Source organism: Castor canadensis, chromosome 3 (assembly GCF_047511655.1).
Source record: "Castor canadensis chromosome 3, mCasCan1.hap1v2, whole genome shotgun sequence".
Classification (NCBI taxonomy): domain Eukaryota; kingdom Metazoa; phylum Chordata; class Mammalia; order Rodentia; family Castoridae; genus Castor; species Castor canadensis.
Window position 1 is genome coordinate 84,551,507 of NC_133388.1, and position 21,029 is coordinate 84,572,535.

Consider the following 21,029-nt stretch of genomic DNA (forward strand, 5'->3'; position numbering starts at 1 on the left):
AATACTTCTGCTATCCCTGAACTATTTGCTAAACCAGTTATCCTGACAACCCATCCATTGGAAGAAAAAAAGTCATGGACTTGAGAATATTGTTTTTGAACATCTTGACCTCAGTTCTCCTAAAACTAATCAAATCATAGTTAAAGAAACACAGCATGCTGTCAACAGTGACCCTGGTAGCGTGGAGAGCCACAGCAATTAAGAATGGTGTGTCCATGCCTGTGTGGGTTGATGAAGGCACCCACACCAGACCTTCTCCTAGGGTGGATACTCTCCTCCCCATACATGGGCTCAGACATCACATGCTGGGCAGCCCCACTTGGGCATCAGAACTCATGTGAGGTGAGGAGAGTCTCCTTGCAAAAGGGCAGCCCAGAAAGAAAGTGGAAGCTCAATCAAGATGAGGAAGATGTTCATGCAAGAGGCTGGTGTGTAAGTGGAAACAGAGCTCTAGTAGGGTGACAGGAGCCTCTATGGAGGGGACACTCTCGTGTAACTTGTCAAGCAGTGTGGATAAGGTGAGGCAGGTTTTGGCATGAACTTGCTGCCTGCTATGGAGGGTTAGGATAGGAAAACAGGGCTGGTAGTGATGAAAACTTGCTATATGAACCTCTGTTGCAATGAATAAATCAATTAAATATTAAGGGTAATTAACCAGGTTTCTCACTGTCTGGGGATTAAAGGGTAGTGATAGTAGTGGTATTAATTTCCTGAGTTTGATGGGAGATACTGTACTTATGTACGAGTATCCTTGTTTATTAGAATTAAACATTGAATTATTTGGCAAATGATGGAACTTTTTTTTATTTTTGTAATTTTTATTTTTTATTATTATTTTACTGAGGATACATTGTGACATTTACAAAAGTTCTTACAATATAGCATAGCTGAATTCACCTTTTCCATCATTCTTGCTTATCCCTCCTCCCCCAGTTCCTGGCATAGTTTCAACATGTCTCAGTTTTCCATTTGCATACATGAGTACGTAATGTTTCTACCATCTTCACCTTCCTACACCCTTTCCTTATGCCTCCTCCCTCCCACTGGAGCCAACCTCCCAGACAGGAACTGTTTTTACCTTCCTGCTCTCGGTTTTGAAAAAAAAAGGTTTTTTTGTTCATTTATTTTTTAAAAATGAACTTTATTTTATTATTTTTGTTGTTGTTATACTGCGGGTACATGTTACATTTCCAAAAGTGTTTATATATATCATAGCTGAATTCATTCCCTTCATCATTATCCTTTACCCCTCCTTCCACCATTCCTGAAGGAGTTTCAGCAGGTTTCATGTTTTCATTTCATACATGAGTACATAATATTTCCACAATGTTCACCCCCTAAATGCTTTCCTTATATTTCCCCCTTACTGGTACCAACCATAGACAGGACTTGTTTTACCTTCCTGTTCTCCACTTTTGAAAAAAGACATTTTTGTTGTTTTTTTTTCTTTTTCTTTTATTATTCATATGTGCATACAAGGCTTGGTTCATTTCTCCCCCCTGCCCCCACCCCCTCCCTTACCACCCACTCCGCCGCCACCCTCTCCCCCTCACCCCCTCAATACCCAGCAGAAACTATTTTGCCCTTGTTTCTAATTTCGTTGTAGAGAGAGTATAAGCAATAACAGGAAGGGACAAGGGTTTTTGCTGGTTGAGATAAGGATAGCTATACAGGGCATTGACTCACATTGATTTCCTGTGCGTGGGTGTTACCTTCTAGGTTAATTCTTTTTGATCTAACCGAAAAAAGACATTTTTGTTTGTTGAAGATAGCTATACAGTGAGTTTTCATCATGACATTTCCATAGATACGTATTATAACTTGAATTGGTTCATCCCTTCTATTTTCTCCTTTCCACCTTAATACTCTTCTTGTGGTGATTTCAATAAGTTTAAAAATTCTATGTTTATTCTTATGTCACCTGCAACTTGTCTGTAAGATTGAGAATGTTTCAAAATTAAAGGAAAATCCATAGTCATCAGATATACAAAAACCAAACTAGATAGGAGGAGAAATAAGAGAGAGGATTAGCACTGTCAGATAATAAACATATCCTACAAAACTTCTTTCCTGAAAACAAGGTGGTGCAACATATCTGTCTTCAAATAAAATTACAAAATGACCAGAAAAAATTACAAAATGGCAGTCATAAGTCCTTTCCTATCACCATTTGCTTTAAATGGATGAAACTCTTCAGTTAAAAAAATGAAAGATGAATGAATGGATGAATAATAAAACAGATTGAACTGTATGCTACCTGTAAGAGACTAACTTTACATTTTTTTTTGCAGTACTGGGATTTGAACACAGGTTCTACACCTTGAGCCACTCCACCAGCCTTTTTTTGTGATGGGTTTTTTTGAGAGAGGGTCTCACAAAACTATTTCCCTGGGCTGGCTTCAAACTGAGATCCTCCTGATCTCTGCCTCCTGAGTAGCTAGGATTATAGGCGTGAGCCACTGACACCTGCCCAAACTTTACTTTTAAGGACACTCAGACTGAAAGTGAAGGAAGGTGAAAAGATATTCCATGCAAACGGAAACCAAAAGAAAATGGTGGAGCTATGTTTTATCAGACAAAATAGTCTTTTAGTAAAGACCTGTGCAGAGACAAAGAGTGTATATATACACAAAATACTATTACAGAAAACTAGGAGAGGAGGAAAAGAAGAATCTAAAATTGTATAATGGGTAGAAAAAACCTAGGAGGAAGCTACATGACATTGGTCTTAGCCATGAGTGTTTAGATTTTATCCCAAAAGCTCAGATATAAAAAGTAAAAATAGGTAAACAGGATATCATCAAGTTAAAAAACTTTTACACAGAAAAGGAAACAATGGAGTGGAGATACCGTGTATGAATTGGGACAAAATGTTTGAAAGCTACATTTGATAAGGATAATATACACAATCTCTTGAACCTAAAGACCTAGTAACAAAAATATGAACAACCCTTTTAAAAATGAGCCAAGGGTTTTCTTAAAAGAAGACACAGCTGGGCACTGTGGCTCACACCTGCTACTTGAGAGGCAAAGGTAGAGAGGATCATGGTTTGAGGCCAGGTAGGGCAAAATAATGAGGCTCCAACTCAACCAATAAGCCTGGCATGGTGGCATGTGCCTGTTTTCTTGGCTAGAAGGAGAATCATAGTCTGATCCAGCCCCAGGACAAAAATGCAAAACCTCATCTGAAAAATAACTAAAGTCAAAAGTGCTGGGGGTGTGGCTCAAGGGACAGAGCTCCTGCCTAGCAAATATGAGGCTCTGAGTTCAAACAGCTGTACCACAAGAAAGAAGAGACAACCACATCACTAATCATCAGAAATATGTGAACTAAAGCCACAGTGAGATATCACCTTCCACCAGCTGAATGCTTATTATCAAAAGATGAAAGATAGCAACTGTTGGTGGCAATGTAGAGAAGAAGGAACCCGTGTTCACTGTTGGTGGGAATTGAAGTTGGTATACTCATGGAAAACTGAATGAAGGTTCTTTGAAAAACTAAAAACAGCGCTAACATATAGTCCAGTAATCCCACTTCTGGGTAAATACTCAAAGTATTTGATATCAGAATGATGAATAGGTAACTAGACTCCCATGTTCCTTTAGCACTCTTCATCCTAGTCAGGTAACAGCCTGTGTCTATCAATGAATGGTGGATAAAGAAAATGTGGCAAGTTCTCACATTGTAATACAAATCACCTGTAAAAAATGAATTTCTGTCACTGGGAACAAATGGATCAACTTGGAGTATATTATGCTAAGTAAAAGCAGCCTGGCACAGATGGACACTACTGCATGATTTCTCATACAATCTAAACTATTGAACCTGTAGATGCAGAGAGTAGAATAATGGTTTCCAAGGCTGGAGAGTTAGGGAGAACTGGGAAATGTTGATCAAAGTGTATAAAACTTCAGTTAGACAGGGGGAATACGTTTTCTGAGCTCTAATGCATCATAGCATGCTGACTATAATTTATAACATGTTTTCTATTTGAAAATTGCTAAGAGAAAAAATTTCAAATGCTCTTACTACAAAAATGAGGTGGTTAATTAGCTTAATCATTCCACATTGCAAGCATACATCAGATTATCATGTTGTACACCATAAATATATGCAATTAAAGAACATTCAAATAATTTAAAGCTGTCTTTTGATAGGGGAATTCTCTTTTTAACATGTTCATGACACTCAGTAACTGCTCAATGAGTATGTGTTTCCTGAGTGATGAAAAAGTTGTGCTTTCTGCCCTTTTGAACTTGAAACACTGCTATCACCTTAGTGAGCAGCAGGGAGTCTTAGCCTAGAGTCCAGCAGTAGCTAGGAGAGACAGACTGAAGGGGCTCAGTTTCTGAGGGATCAGGTGGCCATGGACCCTGAATGTATTAGAGGGCACTGAGCTCAATGTGGGGAGTTGTCCTGCCCTGCCAAGTGAAAGATGGGGTCCAGTGTGCTGGGGAGAAACCCTGCCAGCATCATCCTCCATGGGTCCTGCATGGTGGCAGCACTGGCCTGGTCCTCAGAGGTCATTCTCTCATATGCATGAGCAAGGCAGGCACTCTCCTGGTGGGCCCCTGATGGAACCACAGGGAGCTGTGGGTGGCATAGGTTGGGGGATAAAAGAAAGGGACCTGCTCAGATCAGCATGGTCTAGAGATGACAGGGGTTGGCAGATTTTGAGAACTCTGAACAGGGATGGAGCAAGAGAGGATACTGGGGAGGCTGGAGGCCAAGTTTGGCCCTGACTTCAGAGGAGGATGGGAAAAGGAACTAATTCCCAATGAGAATGAGGAGCTATTCAAGGAATCTCCATCCCACTCTTATCTTTACTACAGGAAATGTCCCACTTAGGAAGGCCCTTCCCCTGCCCAGTGTGATGGGGCTATGTCCCCAAGCAGTGACCTCAGCTATGTCTGCTTGGCCATTACGATCAATGGTGTTGTTCTTTTCCTCTGCTACATTACACAGAGGAGGTAAGAAATCCACCCTGAGCACCAGGACAAGAGCCATCCAAGTTTCTCTTGATGGTACTCAGCTTCAGTCCTGTCAGAAGGGCAGGCCCTGGAGAGACCAGAACGGGTAAGGAGGAGCTGGGTAATAAATTTTAATAGGGCTTTGAGGAAGTGAGGAGGGGAGAAGGAAATGGGCAACACAGAAAACGACAGAATTGTATCATTGGTCTGCCTAGCACAGAGTTGGTCCCCATGAATAAAATCAAGAAATAAACAATAATCAAGAAACCAGTGTTTCAGAAGCTAATGGATCTTTACTCAGTTTTTGGCACCTCTCATCTTCCCTGGACCTACTTCCAGGGAAGGTACTCTAAGAGGGTGTTAAGTCAGTCTCCTGTAGTTAGCGGTGGTTCATGGTGTTCTTTATCCATTTTAGGAAATGTGAGACCTTGGTGAAGACTCGTGGAGCTCTCCCATCATTGCGTCCATAGGAGACAATGCCCTGTGCTACCTTGTTGCACACCAGTGGGCCTCCAGAATCCCCCTGTGAATAGAGAGAGAGAGGAGGAATGAGTCATTGCTCCACCTGGCCCTGTCCTCCATGCTATCTTTTGCCCTCTCTAAGAGTAGGATGACTTGAACAACCTTCTTTGAGGAGAGCAGAAGGCAGAGCACTCTGGGGACCCACAGCTGAACTGCTTTGTCCACCGTGTACATTGTTACTGGTTCACCTCACCCATGAGACCAGACTCTGTCTTCTCCACCAGGTTCTGGGATTCTCTCCCCTATAAAGGTGTGTGGCACAACTTCTTCCAAATATGGAGACAGGTGAGTGGGGTTGATATCTAACATGGAGAATGAATCCAGTGATAAGGGTAGGTGCTATCTCTGAAGAGCCACCTAGCTATAATTTCTGCACATTAAAGAAGCATCTGAGGTCGTGTGGCATGTTGCAGACTCGTGGTTCTACGGGATGGTAGTCAACAGAGACCCCTTGGTAAGTGTCAGGGGTCCTAGTTTTTTCCTTCTCCACCTAGTCTGAGGGAGACTCACAGCTTTGTGGGAAAAGAGTCCTCTGATGCTTGGGTCTCCAGGTTCTCTATCTTCCCAAAACCCTTTCCCCAGAGCCAAGAGAGGCAGATACTCAGTCTTACCCGAAAGGAAGCACGTCTTATATTTGGGTCTCCCACGCACATCTGAGAAGGACTGTTGTAATTGTTAAAGCGGGTCTTGCACTCCTGGTCCTCCATTACTTTCAGCTGCACCTCCCGTAGTTCATCTGAAGGTTTGCCTGTTGGGGTCATCCACCCCCAGCCGGCCACACTGCACACTGTCCCTGGCTTTACCTGGGAATTGCCTCTGGACAGGCTGAGGAGCTGCACAGCTGGAGTCAGCTTGACCTTTCTCTCCAGCTGACAGGAAAAGATTGAGAGAGTTGAGTTCAGCCAATGGCCTCTGAGCCTGGACATCTGTGTTAGTCAGGATGGAAAAGAGGGAAGAGCAGGGTCCCAGAGGGAGGAGCAGACCCTGCACTAAGGACAGCAAGGGAAGCAGGAAGGAGTGCTTTACCTGCAATAACATGATGTCGTTTGTGAGGCGCTGATGATTAAAGTCTGGGTGGGGGATGGCTCTTTTCACAGGGATGACCTCCTGAGTCTTCTCCTGTTCCTTGATGTTGTGGGCGCCCAGGGTGACATTTATTGACCTGCACAGAGAGCAGAGTGTGTTTGGGGAGGGAAGTGGGGAGTTAGAGGGGACACAGCTCAGGAGGTGTGAAGAGCAGGATATAGCCTGGCAAGGTGGGGCTACAAGTGAAGGAAAATTGAGGGAAAAGGATTGACTGTACCCTCTGCTTCTTAGCTATTGAGGTAAAATTCTGGAGCCATCAGGGACTGTGTCAGAGGTTCTTTAGCGTCTGTTAGTCCCAGAGAAACATATGAAATTGCTTTAGTTTTCATTGGAAGGCCAACCTAGGTCTAAATAAAATTACAGCCTCCTTAACCACTCAGCAATGCCTGTGGGACCAATGTGCCTATCTTCCCAATGAGGCTTGACTGGTCCTCTCTCTTATCCTGAACATATGTTCCTAGAAAGCCAGGTTGCTCCTTGGGAGGAAACTGGTGTCTCTGTGAAGTGTTTGCAGGAGGTTGTGGGCTGTCTCCTTCTCCTTACCTCCGTAAACAGTGAGCAGCTGTCATCACAAAGTCCTCTTGTATCAGGAAGCCACCACACAACCTCCCAGAATCATTATCCAAGTTCCAAAGATAGGCCATGTAGGGGCGGGAGTGGGGCTTGGCCTTATGTCCCCCGATGATCTCCCCTTGAAAGAAAAGTTGTCTGTGTGCACCCATCAGGTGCACCGGTTGGGTTCTGCTTGGTGGCACAGACCTACTGGGAGTCTGGGATGTTGAATGGCCTGGAATTGGGAGAGGGTCAGGGAAGAGGACTCATTTTCCCCCTCTGGAAAATGAGAGAAAAGCAGGTCTTGGCTTACAAATATTTCTTTCATGCATAGTTTGAGGTGAGCATAGCTCTCTGTGAACAATGAATTCCCCAAACTCCTCATAATTCCTCTGCTGACTTTTGTGTTTCTAGTGAGTTTCTAAGATCTTCCCGAGTTCTAGGATGGTGCTGCTTTTTAGCCACCAAGACTTCAATTTAAATATAGATTTTGTTACATCCTATTTCCTGAGGCCTGACATGTAGTAGGTACCCAATCAATGTTCAGTGGCTTCATGGGGAATGACTTCAGTTAGTCTCTCTTTGAGGGTTGATAGGACTGTGTTAGTGGGATTGTGGAAAACAGAGACATTAGGGCCTGCCACAATGGCTTCTACTTGAAAACATGTGATCTCCCAAATGCCTGGGAAGAACAGGGTTGGAGAGAGGAGCCAAGTGGGTTGGGACTAGGCAGAGGCACAAGCAGTGTCCTGAGGACAGTGATCCACCAATTCTGGGGTCGTTGAGCTCTGGAGTTGTCTGCTAAGCCGTAGGTGAGGGGAACACGTGTTTCATCTCAGACACAGAGTCAGACCCATTTTGCCCTCTCTAGTAATTCAACATTTTCTCACTTCCAGTTCCCACCACCTACTGTGTCCTTCTGGGAAACCCAGTTTTGAGATGAGAAGGTTGAGGGTTTGGGGGTGTATCCACTGTCTCTTCTTGAGACTCTGCACTCCTATTCCTGCTGACAACATATCCAGTATCACATTTAGATAGATGATTAGGAGTGTACAGCAGGGAAAGGAGATCTGCCCTGGCTGAGGAATGGGATTGGGCCTCTGAGGGTGGGGTGCTCACTCACCTGCCTTTGCCATGGGTGGCAGAAAGAAGGCCAACAGGAGCAGAAGCAGCTGCATCTTCGAGGAAAGCTGCTTAGGTCTTCTGGAGCCTTGTTCTTGCTCTCTTTTAGCACCCACTGAGGAAGAAAGGGGAGTGGGCTCAGTGACCACAGTTTTCCTTTGGTTTTATGGTGAGTCATCATAGAAGGTTTTCGATGAAATCTACCCACCCGCACTGCCTTTGCCACATGACGTCTTCTGTGTAGTTGTGTGAGACTCATGCAGTGACCACCTCAGTACCCACAGCTGATGACTCAGAGAGAACCACATTTCTCAGCTCAGACAAGAACCCAAGGGTACAAGATGTGCTCTGTGGGACATGGTATTGTCCAGTAGAGGTCCTGGATCTCCAGAAACTTGAGTTCTCAGTGATAGATATCAGAGTCTTCCATGCCATGCTGCTAAGTGCATCACGACAGTTTCTGCAACAGAAGTAGAAATGCCATCTCTTGTGCCAGGACCAAGCATGACGGAGATGTGTCTCCTTCTCTTAGAGAGCTGACCATTAGGTGTGGGAGAAAGAAAAACCAGTTACCAGAGTTCAGGTTGGGGAGGGTCATGGTGCAGAGATGTGCAAAGCAGTAACAAAGCATGATCTTCATCTACTAAACCTGCCTGGCAACCCATTTATCACCACAGCTTCCTTTCAAGGGAATTTTATACATCTCTTATTTAAGTACAAGTGTCCAGTATGACAGAGTCCACCTCTCTTTTCATTGTTGTTAACAAAAGCCCTACACTTGACATTTATTGGCCTAAATTAATGAACTGCTGTTGGCCCTAGGAGTTGAATCTACAGATTGGCTTAAGCTAGGTCACACACACTTCTTTGGAAATGCCAGTGTCTTGCCTTGCACAAAACCCTTGAACTAAGGATGGGAAATGGCTGGTTTCCCAAAGCATAGTCAAGTCACTAAATTGCTGATACCATTTGACATGAGAAAGTATGCCAGGCAGCCAAAGATCAGCAATTGTCCTTTCAGCATTCTTATGTCCTGTCCAGAGAGTAACACTTCTGACAGCAGGCTCAGCACACAACATTGCTTGATGCTCCTACTATAATGGAAGTGAAAGATTTTAGTCTAAACAATCTCTGCTTACAAAAGAACAAGTAAATACACTTGACCATTGAAAGCATGGGTTTTCCTACCAAGCCCTGTGCCATTGAAAATCCATGTATGATTTTTAAGTCCTCCAGAACTTAAATGAATAGCTTGCTGTTGACCAAAAGACTTACCTATGCCATAAACCATTGATAACTCATGTTATATGCATTGCATGTGGTATCATCTTATACTTAATAGACCCTAAAGACTCCATCAGATAACTCTTAGATTCTATAAACACTTTCAGTAAAGTAGCAGGAGACAAAATCAATATACAAAAGTCAGTGGCAAATTCAACTATGGAATGCTGTAAGAACTTTTGTAACTATCACAATGTACCCCAGTACAACAATAATAAAAAAAGAGAAAAAACAAAAAAAATCAGTATCTTTCTTATATATCGATAATGAACAGGTTTAAGAAGATTCAAACAATAGCCTAAAAACCTTGGCAAAAGTTTAATCAAATATATTAAAGAACTCTACAATGAAAAGTATGAAACACTAAAGAAAGAACTTAAAGAAGACACCAGGAGACAGTAAGACATCTCATGTTTGTGAATCAGCAGAATTGACATTGTCCATATTACCAAAAGTTATTGAAGCTTAAATGCAATTCCCATCCAAATTTCAATGACAGTTTTCACAGAAGTGGAAAAGCAACCCCAAAATTAATAGGAAACCCAAAATACTCTGAATCAAAAAAGCAATGCTGGGTAAAAAGAGCTATACTGGAAGTATCACAGTATCTGACTTCAAAGCATATGACAGAGTCATAACAGTTAAAGCAGCATGATAGAAGCACACAAAAAGAGATGCATAGGACAAATGAATAGAAAAGAAGACCCAGAAATAAAATCATACAGCTACACCATCTAATTCTTTACAAAGGTGCCAAAAACATCAATGGAGAAAAGAGAGTTTGTTTAACAAGTGGTACTGGGAAAATTGGATATGAGCAAATAGAAGATTGAAACATAACCCAGTTTCTCACCCTGAATAAAAACCAACTCAAAGTGGATCAAAGACCCTCATGTAAGAAATTTTGAAACTACTAGAGGGAAGCATGGGGGAAACCTTTCAAGATAAAGGCATAGGCAATGACTTTTTGAATTCTGAATAAGATTCCAGTAGCTCATGAAATAATACTATTGATGTTGAAGAGACAGCTTACAGAAGAGGAGAAAATTTGCCAGCTATTCATTGGACAGGGATTCATATTCAGAATATATAAAGAACTAAAAAAGTGAAACACCAAAATGAACATTTATTCCAATAAATAAATGGGGAAAAAGAACTGAACAACAAGTTCTCAAATGAAGAAATACGAATGGCCAATAAGGGCCTGAAAAATGTTCGACATTTTTAGCCTCAAGGGAAAAGCAAATAAAAACTACATTCAGATTCTATGTGACTCTCTCAAGATAACAAAAAACGAGAAATGTTGGTAAGGATGTGAGGAAAAAGGAGCCCTTTTATGCTGTTGGTGGAATGTAAATTAGTGCAGCCACAATGGAAATTAGTATGGAGAGTCCTCAAAAAATTAAAATTGGAACTACCATATTATTCTATTATACCACCTCTTGATATAAACCCCAAAGGATCGAACTCATCTTAATATAGAGATACATGCACACCCACGTTTACTGTAGCAGTACTAACAATAGCCAAGCCATGGAATCAATGTAGGTGCCCATCAGTACAGGGAATCCAAACAAAAGCCTAGCACACCTAATAAATGAATTCAGCAATTTCCAGAATACAAGAAATGTATTTCTATGTACCAGCAATGGATGATCCAAAAAGGAAATTAAGAAGACAAGTCCATTTCTGAGATTACAGAAAAGAAGCAAATACCTAGGACTAAATTGAACCAAGGTAGTGAATGAAATTTTCCCTGCAAACTGAAAAAATGTTGAAATAAATGAAAGAATCCTCAATTAACTGGAAAGGCAGTCCATATTCCTTGATTGGGAGACCTCATAATGTTAAATGGCAGGAGTTTCCAGATGGTCTATACTTTCACCATAACCACTGCCAAAATGTCAATGGCCTTTCTCTGCTGAAATGGAAAAGTCAATTCTAAAATTTGCATGGAATTTAAAGGGGATCAAAAGAAAAAAAATTGAAATAGAAAAAGTTGGAAATCTTGTTCTTCTTAATTTAAATTCACTAAAAATGACAGTAATGAAAAGAATGTGGTGCTGACATAAGGATAGATATATGGACTAATAAAATAGAGTTCAGACTCCAGAGTCCAGAAATAAATCCAACACTTATGGACAGGTGATATTTTTTGCAGAGCTTGAACTCAGGGCCTGATGCTTGCTAGGCAAGTACTATACTACTTATGCCACAGACTCATCCTAGCCAATTGCTTTTTCATAAAAGTAGTCAAGGAAATCATGAGTATTCAGTGGAGTAAGACTAACATCTTCAACAAATAGTGCTGAGAAACCTGAATCCCATATGCAAAAGAATGAGTAAACACCTCTGCCTCAGTCCAAATACAATGAACCAAAAATGGAACAGCAGCCTAAGATAATAGCTAAAAGCATAAAAGTATTAAATTTACACTTACCACTACCCTTTCTTACCCAGGCCCCTCCTCCTGCTTCTCCCGTCCTCATTCCCTAATCAGCCCCTTTACTTTCATGTTTTTTCTTAGATTCTACATGAGAGAAAGCATGTGATACTTGTCGCTGTGGGAATGACTTATTTTGCCTAGCACAATAATCTCCAGTTCCATCCACTCTCCTGTGAATGACATGGTTTTGTTCTTCTCTATGGCTGAAGAATACTATTTTGTGTATTTATACCACAGTTTCCTTATCTATTCATCCACTGTGCTGATTTTGTGTTTGACAATATTGTGGGCTGTGTGAGGGTAAGCATGGGTGTCTCTCTATCATGTTGAGTTTGATTCTTTTGTGTATATACTCTGAATTGGCACACTTATTTTTTAAAATTAATATTTATATCTTAATTTTTTGAGGAGCCTCAATATTAATTTCCATAGTGGTTACACTAATTTACTTTCCCCAATAGTGTATAGTATTCTTTTTCTTCTATATCATCACATACATTTCTTTTGTTTGTTTGTTTTTGTTGTGTTTTTTGGTGTACTGGGGTTTGAACTCAGGGCCTCATGTGTGCTAGGCAGGCGCTCTACCCCTTTAGCCATTCCAGCTGCCCTTGATTTCTTAATGGTAGCTATTCTGACTAGAATGAGATGGAATCTCAGTGTCATTTCTTTCTTTTTTTCTTTTTTTTTTTTGAGATAAGAGTCTCACTGTGTAGCCCAGGCTGACCTCAAACTCACAATCCTTCTGCCTGCATGAAGAGTTAGGATTATTTCAATTTGCATTTCCATGATGGCTTAAGATGTGATGAATTTTTTTCATGTACTTATTGGGCAGTTAAACTTCTTCATTGGAAAATTGTGTGTTCAGTTCATTCAGTATAAATTTTTAAGATATTCCCTAATGATCCTATGGGTTTCAATGATATCTTTTATAATATCCCCTTTTTTTGTCTCTCATTTAATTGATTTGTGTCTTCTCCTTCTGTTTTTGGTTAATTTGGTAAGTCTGTCAGTCTTGTTTATCTTTTCAAAGACCCAGTTCTTTGTTTCATTGATCCTTTGTATTGTTCTTTCATTTCCATTTCATTAATTTCAACTCTGATCTTTATATTCTTCCCTTCTACTGATATTTGGTTTGGCTTGCACTTGCTTTTCCAAGGCCTGTGGTGCATCCTTAGATTATTTACTTGAGGTCTTTGATTTTAAATGTCAGAACTCATAAGTATAAACTTCCTGTTAGAACTGCTTTTTCTGTGTCCCACAGAATCAAGTAAGTTTTCATTTAATTCTAGGAAGTTTTTAATCTCTCTCATCTTTATAATTTCCTTCCATTTTCTGGCTTGAGCTATTCCATCTTCTTTCTCCAGTTCTTTAATTGTAAAGTTGTGTTGTTTACTTGCGATCATTCTTTCTTGTGTAGTTCTAGATTTCCCTCTGAGTACTGATTTTGCCATATTCCACCAATTTTCTTTCAGTATGTTTCATTTTCATTCATCCTGAAGAATTTTGTAATTTTCCCTGTGATTCCTCTTTGACCTACTGGTTATTTAAATGTTTTGTTAGATTTCCATGCATTCCCATGTTTGTGAATTTTTTTCCTATGTTATTGATATCTAGCTCTATTCCATTGTGTTTAGTGAATGGAATTTGTATTATATCAGTCTTTTGATCATATTGAAAATCATTTCATGTTTTAATATATAGTCTATCCTGGACAATGTTTCATATGTGCCTGATAGAATGTGCTTTCTATTGCTGTCAGTGTTCTGTGCCTGTGACCTGCGTGGGTATGCTGCGTAAACCTGACTAAGAGCGATGGGCAATGAGAAATAAGACACACACAGACATACAGACATAAAACATTAGTCAGAAAGCTGGGATCACGTTTCCTCATAGGAAACGTGAGTGCCTACCTGAGCCAGAGTCTTTATTTTATAGGTCCGTACAAGGAAAAGACTCAGTTAAAAATTAAGCTTCAACAACTGTTTGATCTAAGGTAAAAGGAATGCGGTTTGGTGGGCTGCTTTTCCAAAGGGTATAGAAGCTTAATTACAACACATCAGTTCTGGAATCATCAAGGCACGCAGGGCACCTTATCTAAGGTGTTGATTAATCTGGCATCAGTGAGGAGTCTCCTAAGAGTTCTGGAACTTTATCTAGTTTTGCATCAGGGGGCTGGTGTGTAGACACAGCAGGTTGTATTCTTCAAGGAGTTGTGAGAACAAAGGTCAAGACACCAGGTCCTTAATGAATAGGAAAAAAGTACTTTGTAACACTGATATGCTATGCAAATGTTACTTATTGTTTTATATAGCTTAATATACCCAACAGAGAGACTTCATATTTTGGGGCCCTCATTTAAATTACTGAGCTAAATTACTTTTACTATTGGAATATTTTCCATTCCAAAGCTACCAGCTTTTAAATCTTGAATGTCCCCCCAAAGCCCATATGATAAAGACATGGGCCCCAAGCTGGTGGTATTGGAGGTACTGGAACCTTTAACAAATGGGGTTAAGTGAGAGCTGTCTTTGTGTTACCAGAGGCATGCTCTCAAGGAGACTGTAGGACCCTGGCACTTTCATCTACTGCTGTTTCTCACTTCCAGGCCATAAAGTGAGTGGCTGTATTTTACCAACTGTTATGATGGGCCTGCCATAGTCCAAAAGCAACAGGCCTACCAATCATGGACTGAAACCTCTTAAACTGTGAGCAAAAATGAACCTTTTCTCTTTATAAGTGCTCATTATCTCACACATCTGTTATAGTGACTGAAGGTCACCAACACACAGTCACTTACTGTAATAATTTGCATGTATTCAACTAGAACTATTTCTTCATTCTGATAATGACATTGGATGACAAAGAGGTTAAGTAACCTTCCCAAGGTTGCTCAGTTGGTAGCTGAGAGTACAAAGATTGAAATGAAGGAAAATTGCTCCCTAAGTCCTTACCCTTTAACCATGACTTTTTCCACATTCAACTAGGATAAATTCCTTATGCTTATAGCACTATGCAAATATTTACAAAATACTCATCTATATATTCAATTTAAGCCAAACAATAAAACCAATAAGCTTTCAATTAAATGTATTAATGAGCCAGGCATGGTGGTACAACCTGTGATCCCAGCTACTTGGGAGGCAGAGATCAACCAACAAGCCAGGCATGGTGACATGTACCTGTGATCCCTATGAAAGAGGCATAGGTAGGAGGATCATGGTAGAAATCTGGCTCCAGGCAAAAATGTGAGGGCCTATCTAAAATATAGCTAAAGTAAAAGGGACTGTGGGTGTGGCTCAAGTGGTAGAGTGCCTGTTGTGCAAGCACAGAACTCTGAGTTCTATCTAAGTCCTCCATTTCCTTACTGATCTTCTGTATACATGGTTTATACAGTATTAAAGTGAGGTATTGTCACTTCCAACTATTTTTGTAGAACTGTCAATTCCTTTCATTTATTCTGCCAGTGCTTGGTTCATTTATCTGGAGCTCTGGTGTTTGGTGCATACACAGTTGTAATTATATCACACACACACACACACACACACACACACACAAACATAAACACAGAGACACACACAGCCCTCTTGATATACTGATCTTTATGTCAATATTGAGTGTCCTATGCTTCTTTTAATATTATTTCACTTGGAGTCTATTTTGTCTGATATTAATACATCCATCCCAGTGTTCTTTTGACTACTATATGCATGGAATATCTTTCTCTAATCTTTTATTTTCACCCTATTTGCAGGGTGAGGTCTATGTAAATCTGTTGAAAGCAGAAAACAGTTGGATCATATTATCAATCCATTCTTCTAATCTCTGACTTTAATTGATGAGTTTAGTCCATTTATATTTAATGTGATTACTGATAAGGAGGGACTTAACTCTATCATTTTGCTCCTCAATTTCTCCAGTACTGTCTTCTTTTGGTTTCAATTTTTTTCTGGTGTACTATTTTGAATCATGCTTCATTTTCTTTTCCATATGTCTTTAAAGTTAATTCCTTAATGGTTACTATCCTAAATGACATGGTTACATCCTAAATTTATGTCAACTTAATTTAAGTTAATGTCAGTTCCTATCCAACTCCATCCCCCTCCTTAAGTTGTTATTGTCACAAGTTGTAGAAATACATTGCATGCTAATCAATTAATTCAGTTTTTCTAATTATCTTATAATTATAAAATAATTTTAAAATTATTGCTTTATGCATTATTCTTTAAAATAATATAGGAAACAAAAGAGGAGTTGCACACACATATAAGTATAAATACATAAAAATACTAGCACCTGCATTTATCTATGTCGTTCTCTTATTGGAAATGTCTATTTCCTCATTTAATCTCATGTTACCGTTTAGCATATTTTTGATTCAATATACCGGACTGCCATAGTCTGGTTCCTTAGATTTGTTGTTTATTTGTTTAAATTCTTGGTATATTATTATTTACCAATCAAATTTGAGGACTTTTTTCCAGATATGGAATTTTTGCTTGACATTTTTAATTCCTGAACATTAAATATATCATGTAACTGCCTTTTGGTCTCCATGGTTTCTGATGAGTAATGAACTATGAATCTTTATGAGGATCATTGTCTGTGATGAGTACCTTCTCTTTTGCTGTTTTAAATATCTCTACTTTGTCTTTTAACAGTTTTATTAGTGTGCTCATTTTAAGTTTATCTTGCTTGGAGTTTTGATTGTTTTTGAATGTGTATGTTCTTGTATTTAATCGTACTTGGGAAGTTTGGGGTCATTATTTATTAAAAATAGTTTTGAACCTTTCTTCTCTTTCTAGGACTCACCTAACACATATTTGGTCCTCTAGTGTCCTAATGGTCCCTTAGGCCCTGTTTATTTTTCTTCATCCTTTTTTTTTTTTTCTGCTCCTCAGATTGAGTTATGTCATTTACCCTTTAACTTCACTGATTCTGTCCTATGCCTGGTTCCTAAATGTGGTGTCAAATCCTAGCCTAGAGTCCAGAATAGCTAGGAGAGACAGGCTAAAGGGTATCAGGCTCTGAGAGACTAGGTGACCAAGGACCTTGAGCACTGGTGACTGGTGGCTGAGGGCACTGAGCTAAATGTGAGGAGTTGTCCTGCCCTGTCAAGTGAAAGATGGGGTCAAGTGCCCTGGAGAGAACCTTGCACGCATCATCCTCCAGGGCTCCTGCAAGATGGCAGCACTGGCAGGTCCTTGTGGGGTCATTCTCTGCCAGAGCATGAGCAGGGCTGGCACTCCACTGGTGGGGCACTGATGGAACCACAGGGATCTGTGGGTGGCGTAGGTTGGGGGATAAATGAAAGGGACCTGCTCAGATCAACATGGTCTAGATAGGACAGGGGTTGAAAGATTTTGAGAACTCTGAACAGGATGGAGCAGGAGGGGTGCTTGGGAGGCTGGAGGCCAAGATTGGCCCTGATCTCAGAGGAGGACGGGAAATGCAACTAATTCCCAATGAGAATGAGGAGCTATTCAAGGAATCTCCATCCCACTCACCTCTTTACCACAAGGAACAGTCCTGCCTAGGAAGATCCTTTCCCTGTGTGGTGGGGTCTGTCCCTCAGCAGTGACCTCAGCTATGTCAGCTTGGCCACTACGATCAATGGTATTATTAACTTCTCCTCTGCTTCGTTACACAGAGGAGGTAAGAAATCCACACTGAGCACCAGGACAAGAGCCATCCAAGTTTCTCTTGATGGTACTCAGCTTCAGTCCTGTCAGAAGGGCAGGCCCTGGAGAGACCAGAATGGATAAGGAGGAGCAGGGTAATAACTTTTAATAGGGTTTTGAAGAGGTGGGGACGAGAGAAGAAAATGAGGAACGCAGAAAACAGCAGAATTGTGTCATTGGTCTGCCTAGCACAGAGTTGGTCCCCATGAATAAAAATCAAGGAATAAGCAATAAACAAGAAATCAGTCTTCAGAGAGCTATGGATGTTTATTCAGCTGTGGGCACTTCCCATCTTCCCAGGACCTAGTTCCAGGAAAGATGGTTATAGAGGGTGTTAAGTCTGCCTCCTGTAGTTAGCGGTGGTTTATGGTTTTCTTTATCCATTTTAGGAAATGTGAGACCTTGGTGAAGACTCATGGAGCTGTCCCATCGTTGTCTCCATAGGAGACAATGCCCTGGGCTACATAGTGGCACACCAGGGGGCCTCCAGAATCCCTCTGTGAATACAGAGAGAGGATGAATGAGCCATTGCTCCACCTGACACTGTCTTCCATGCTATCATTTGCCCTCTCTCTGAGAAGGACGACTTGAACAGCCTTTTTGGGGGATATCAGAAGGCAGAGCACCCTGGGGACCCACAGCTGCCGTGCTCTGTCCACCGTGTACATTTTTACTTGTTCACCTTGCCTGTGGACCAGACTCTATCCTCTCCAGCAGGTTCTGGGATTTTCTCCCCTAAAAAGGTTTGTGGTTCAATTGTTTCCAGGACAACAAGACAGGTGTGTGGGGCTGATATTGAACATGGAGAATGAACCCAGTGACAAGGGTAGGTGCTATCTCTGAAGAGCCACCTGGGTATAAAAATTTCTACACACTCAGGGAGCACAGTTTTCTTAATCCTGTCATCTGAACTCTGGTGGCATGTTGCAGACTCGTGGTTCTATGGAATGGTATTCAACAGAGACCCCATGATAAGTGGCAGGGGTCCTAGTTTTTTCCTACTCCAGCTGGTCTGAGGGAGAAATCACAGCAGGTAGACAAAAGAGTCCCATGTTGCTTGGGTCTCCAGGTTCTGTCTTTTCCCCAAAGCCTCTTTCCAGAGTCAAGAGAGGCAGACGCTCAGTCTCACCTGGAAGAAAGCACATCTTATCTTTGGGTCTCCCACACACATCTCATAAGCATTGTTGTAGAAATCTCTAAAGTAGGACTTGCACATCTGGTCTTCTGTATTGTCAGCTGTACCTCCCACAGTTTGTTTCAAGGTTTGCCTGTTGGGGCCATCTTCTCCCAGCCAGCCACACTACACACTGTCCTTGGCTTCACCTGGGAATTGCCTGTGGGCAGCCTGAGGAGCTGCACAGCTGCAGTGAGCTTGACCTTTCTTTCCGGCTGATGGGGAAGAAGCAAGAGAGTTCAGTTTAGCCAGTGGCCTTTGGGCCTGGACACCTGTGATATCCAGGATGGAAAGGAGGAAAGGGGCAGGGTCAAAGGGGCAGAGAAGTTCCTGCACCAAGGAGAGCAAGGGCAACAGGGAGGTGACCCTTATTTGCAGTAACATGATGTCCCTGCAGAAATCATTAGGATTATAGTCTCAGTGGGAGATGGCTCTTTTCACAGGGATGACCTCCTAGGTCTTCTCCTATTCTTTGATGTTGTGGGTGCCCAGGGTTAATTTATTGAGCTGCACAGAGAGCAAAGTGAGGGGACTAGAGTGACTGTATCCTCTGCCTCTGAAGGACTTCTAGGGGCTCCATACTGCTTCTAGGCAATGTCATGAAATTGCTCCAGTTGGCATTTTGACCCTTACTGCATGTTTTCACTTCCACCACTGCTTTAATTGGGCAATGTTTTCACTTTCTATGTAACTGTGCTGCTTGCTCTGACACCAAAACTTACCCATCCTAATTCATAAGCTTTCATTTTCCCAGTCCTGCTTTCTGATATGCTCTCTTGAGCTTGTGTTATCATAACCCTGGGAATTTCTGAAGGCTAAACTCCCCCTAGAGGACAGAGTCCCTGTTGGGGGTCTCAGGAGTGTGGGCTGTCTGAACTTCTCACCTTCCCCAGCAATGAGCAGCTGTCAGCACAAAGTCCTCTTGCACCAGGATGCCACTGCACCTGCGCTTACTCTCCCCAATTTGAAACTGCAGAAGTGTCATGTAGGGGTGGGAGTGGTGCTTGGCCTCATCCTACCGATGGTCTCTGAAAGAAATGCTGGGGTGCAAGGAGACTGTGGACTGTGCTTGTCCTCTGCCTCCTTCTTTACACACACGGAAAAGATACAGTCTGTCTTCACAATGGTATAGCCACTGAGGATCCTGTACCACATGTCTTGCTCTCTTTCTTCTTAATGAGTCTCCCCAAACTCTCTGAATCTCCCCAGCACCATTATTGGTTTCTTTTTCTATTAATTTACCTATGAGAATATGGAGTTGGATTTTCAAAAATTCTCCTGTTCTCATGCTTGACACATTTGGGTATTCAGTTTATTTTTCTTTTTTCTGTATGAATGAATGACCTCCAATTAGCATTTGGTTGGGGCTTGGTGGTGATGGGATTGAAGGCCATAGGAATGATGGAGGAGGGGACTGCCAGAGACAGAGATGCAGCTTGGGACATTGGAAAGGTGAAAATAAGAGGACAAGTGAAATAGGCAAAGGCAAAGAGAAGTGGAGTCGAGGCAACAGAAGAGTTGGAAGCAGTCATCTTACCATCCCTGAGGTTGGATGCATGCTGGGCCTCTTTCCTCAGCAGGACTGAGGGATGGAGAACTCTGACTAATGCAAGGAGTTCTGAAATAGGTTCCAGTGAACCTCCACCCTCCACACTGCAGAATTGTGGTCTGAGTTTCCCTTTTCTGGGTTGGAGTGAGGGATTTAGTTGTTCATCCTTTGTAGCATCACATCATCTGCTTAATCTTTCTAAGGACACCCCAGTCTCCAAGTGCTGAAGTAAAGTCTGGGGAGAGGCAAGAACCTCCTAAACCTTCTGGGGAACAGCCTCCCTTGTCCTGTCCTTGTTCATCACCAGGTTGGGATTGGGGTTGGGAGCCATGGTTCAGAAAATTTCTGAGTTCAGTTTGAGGAAAATTCCTGACCAAGACTGAACAGCGAAGTGAGGAGCACAGGGGATTTTGTGAGATGGGCTCAGCCCAGGGGTCAGAAGAAAAGTCAGTAGGAACAGCAGTAACCACATCTTCCCAGGAAGATTGTCGAGGTCAGAACTGTCCAGGTGAGAGCAGACAAAGTCTTTGAAGGCAGATGAAGGAGGCGTGGGCTCAGTGATCTTACAGACAAAGCTCCTTTGGTTTTCATGGGCATCACCATACATGGTAGTTTGTAGATATTCTCTGGTTTAGGTGAAAATCA

At 41.6% G+C, this 21,029-nt stretch overlaps 1 protein-coding gene and 1 pseudogene across 1 annotated transcript; both read right to left on the minus strand.

Annotated features, from left to right (window-relative positions):
• Nucleotides 1-5,244: 5,244 nt before the first annotated feature.
• Nucleotides 5,245-8,355, minus strand: LOC109679269 (granzyme B-like). Its single transcript, XM_020154522.2, has 5 exons — nucleotides 8,255-8,355; nucleotides 7,123-7,270; nucleotides 6,520-6,655; nucleotides 6,105-6,362; nucleotides 5,245-5,494 (listed from the first exon to the last, which is right to left on the minus strand). The coding sequence occupies exons 1-5, from the start codon at nucleotides 8,307-8,309 to the stop codon at nucleotides 5,351-5,353; spliced, it is 741 nt and encodes a 246-aa protein (XP_020010111.2). The 5' UTR covers nucleotides 8,310-8,355; the 3' UTR covers nucleotides 5,245-5,350.
• Nucleotides 8,356-18,014: 9,659 nt separating this feature from the next.
• On the minus strand, nucleotides 18,015-20,715 carry LOC141421413 (granzyme B-like; annotated as a pseudogene).
• Between the last annotated feature and the right edge of the window lie 314 nt (nucleotides 20,716-21,029).

Coding starts and splice junctions, on each gene's coding strand:
- LOC109679269 (XM_020154522.2), bottom strand. CDS start 8,309: ATGCAGCTGCTTCTGCTCCTGTTGGCCTTCTTTCTGCCACCCATGGCA. Junction 7,271..8,254: donor GCCACCCATGGCAAAGGCAG/GTGAGTGAGCAC, acceptor TTTTCTTTCAAG/GGGAGATCATCGGGGGACAT. Junction 5,495..6,104: donor TAAGACGTGCTTCCTTTCGG/GTAAGACTGAGT, acceptor CTCTATTCACAG/GGGGATTCTGGAGGCCCACT.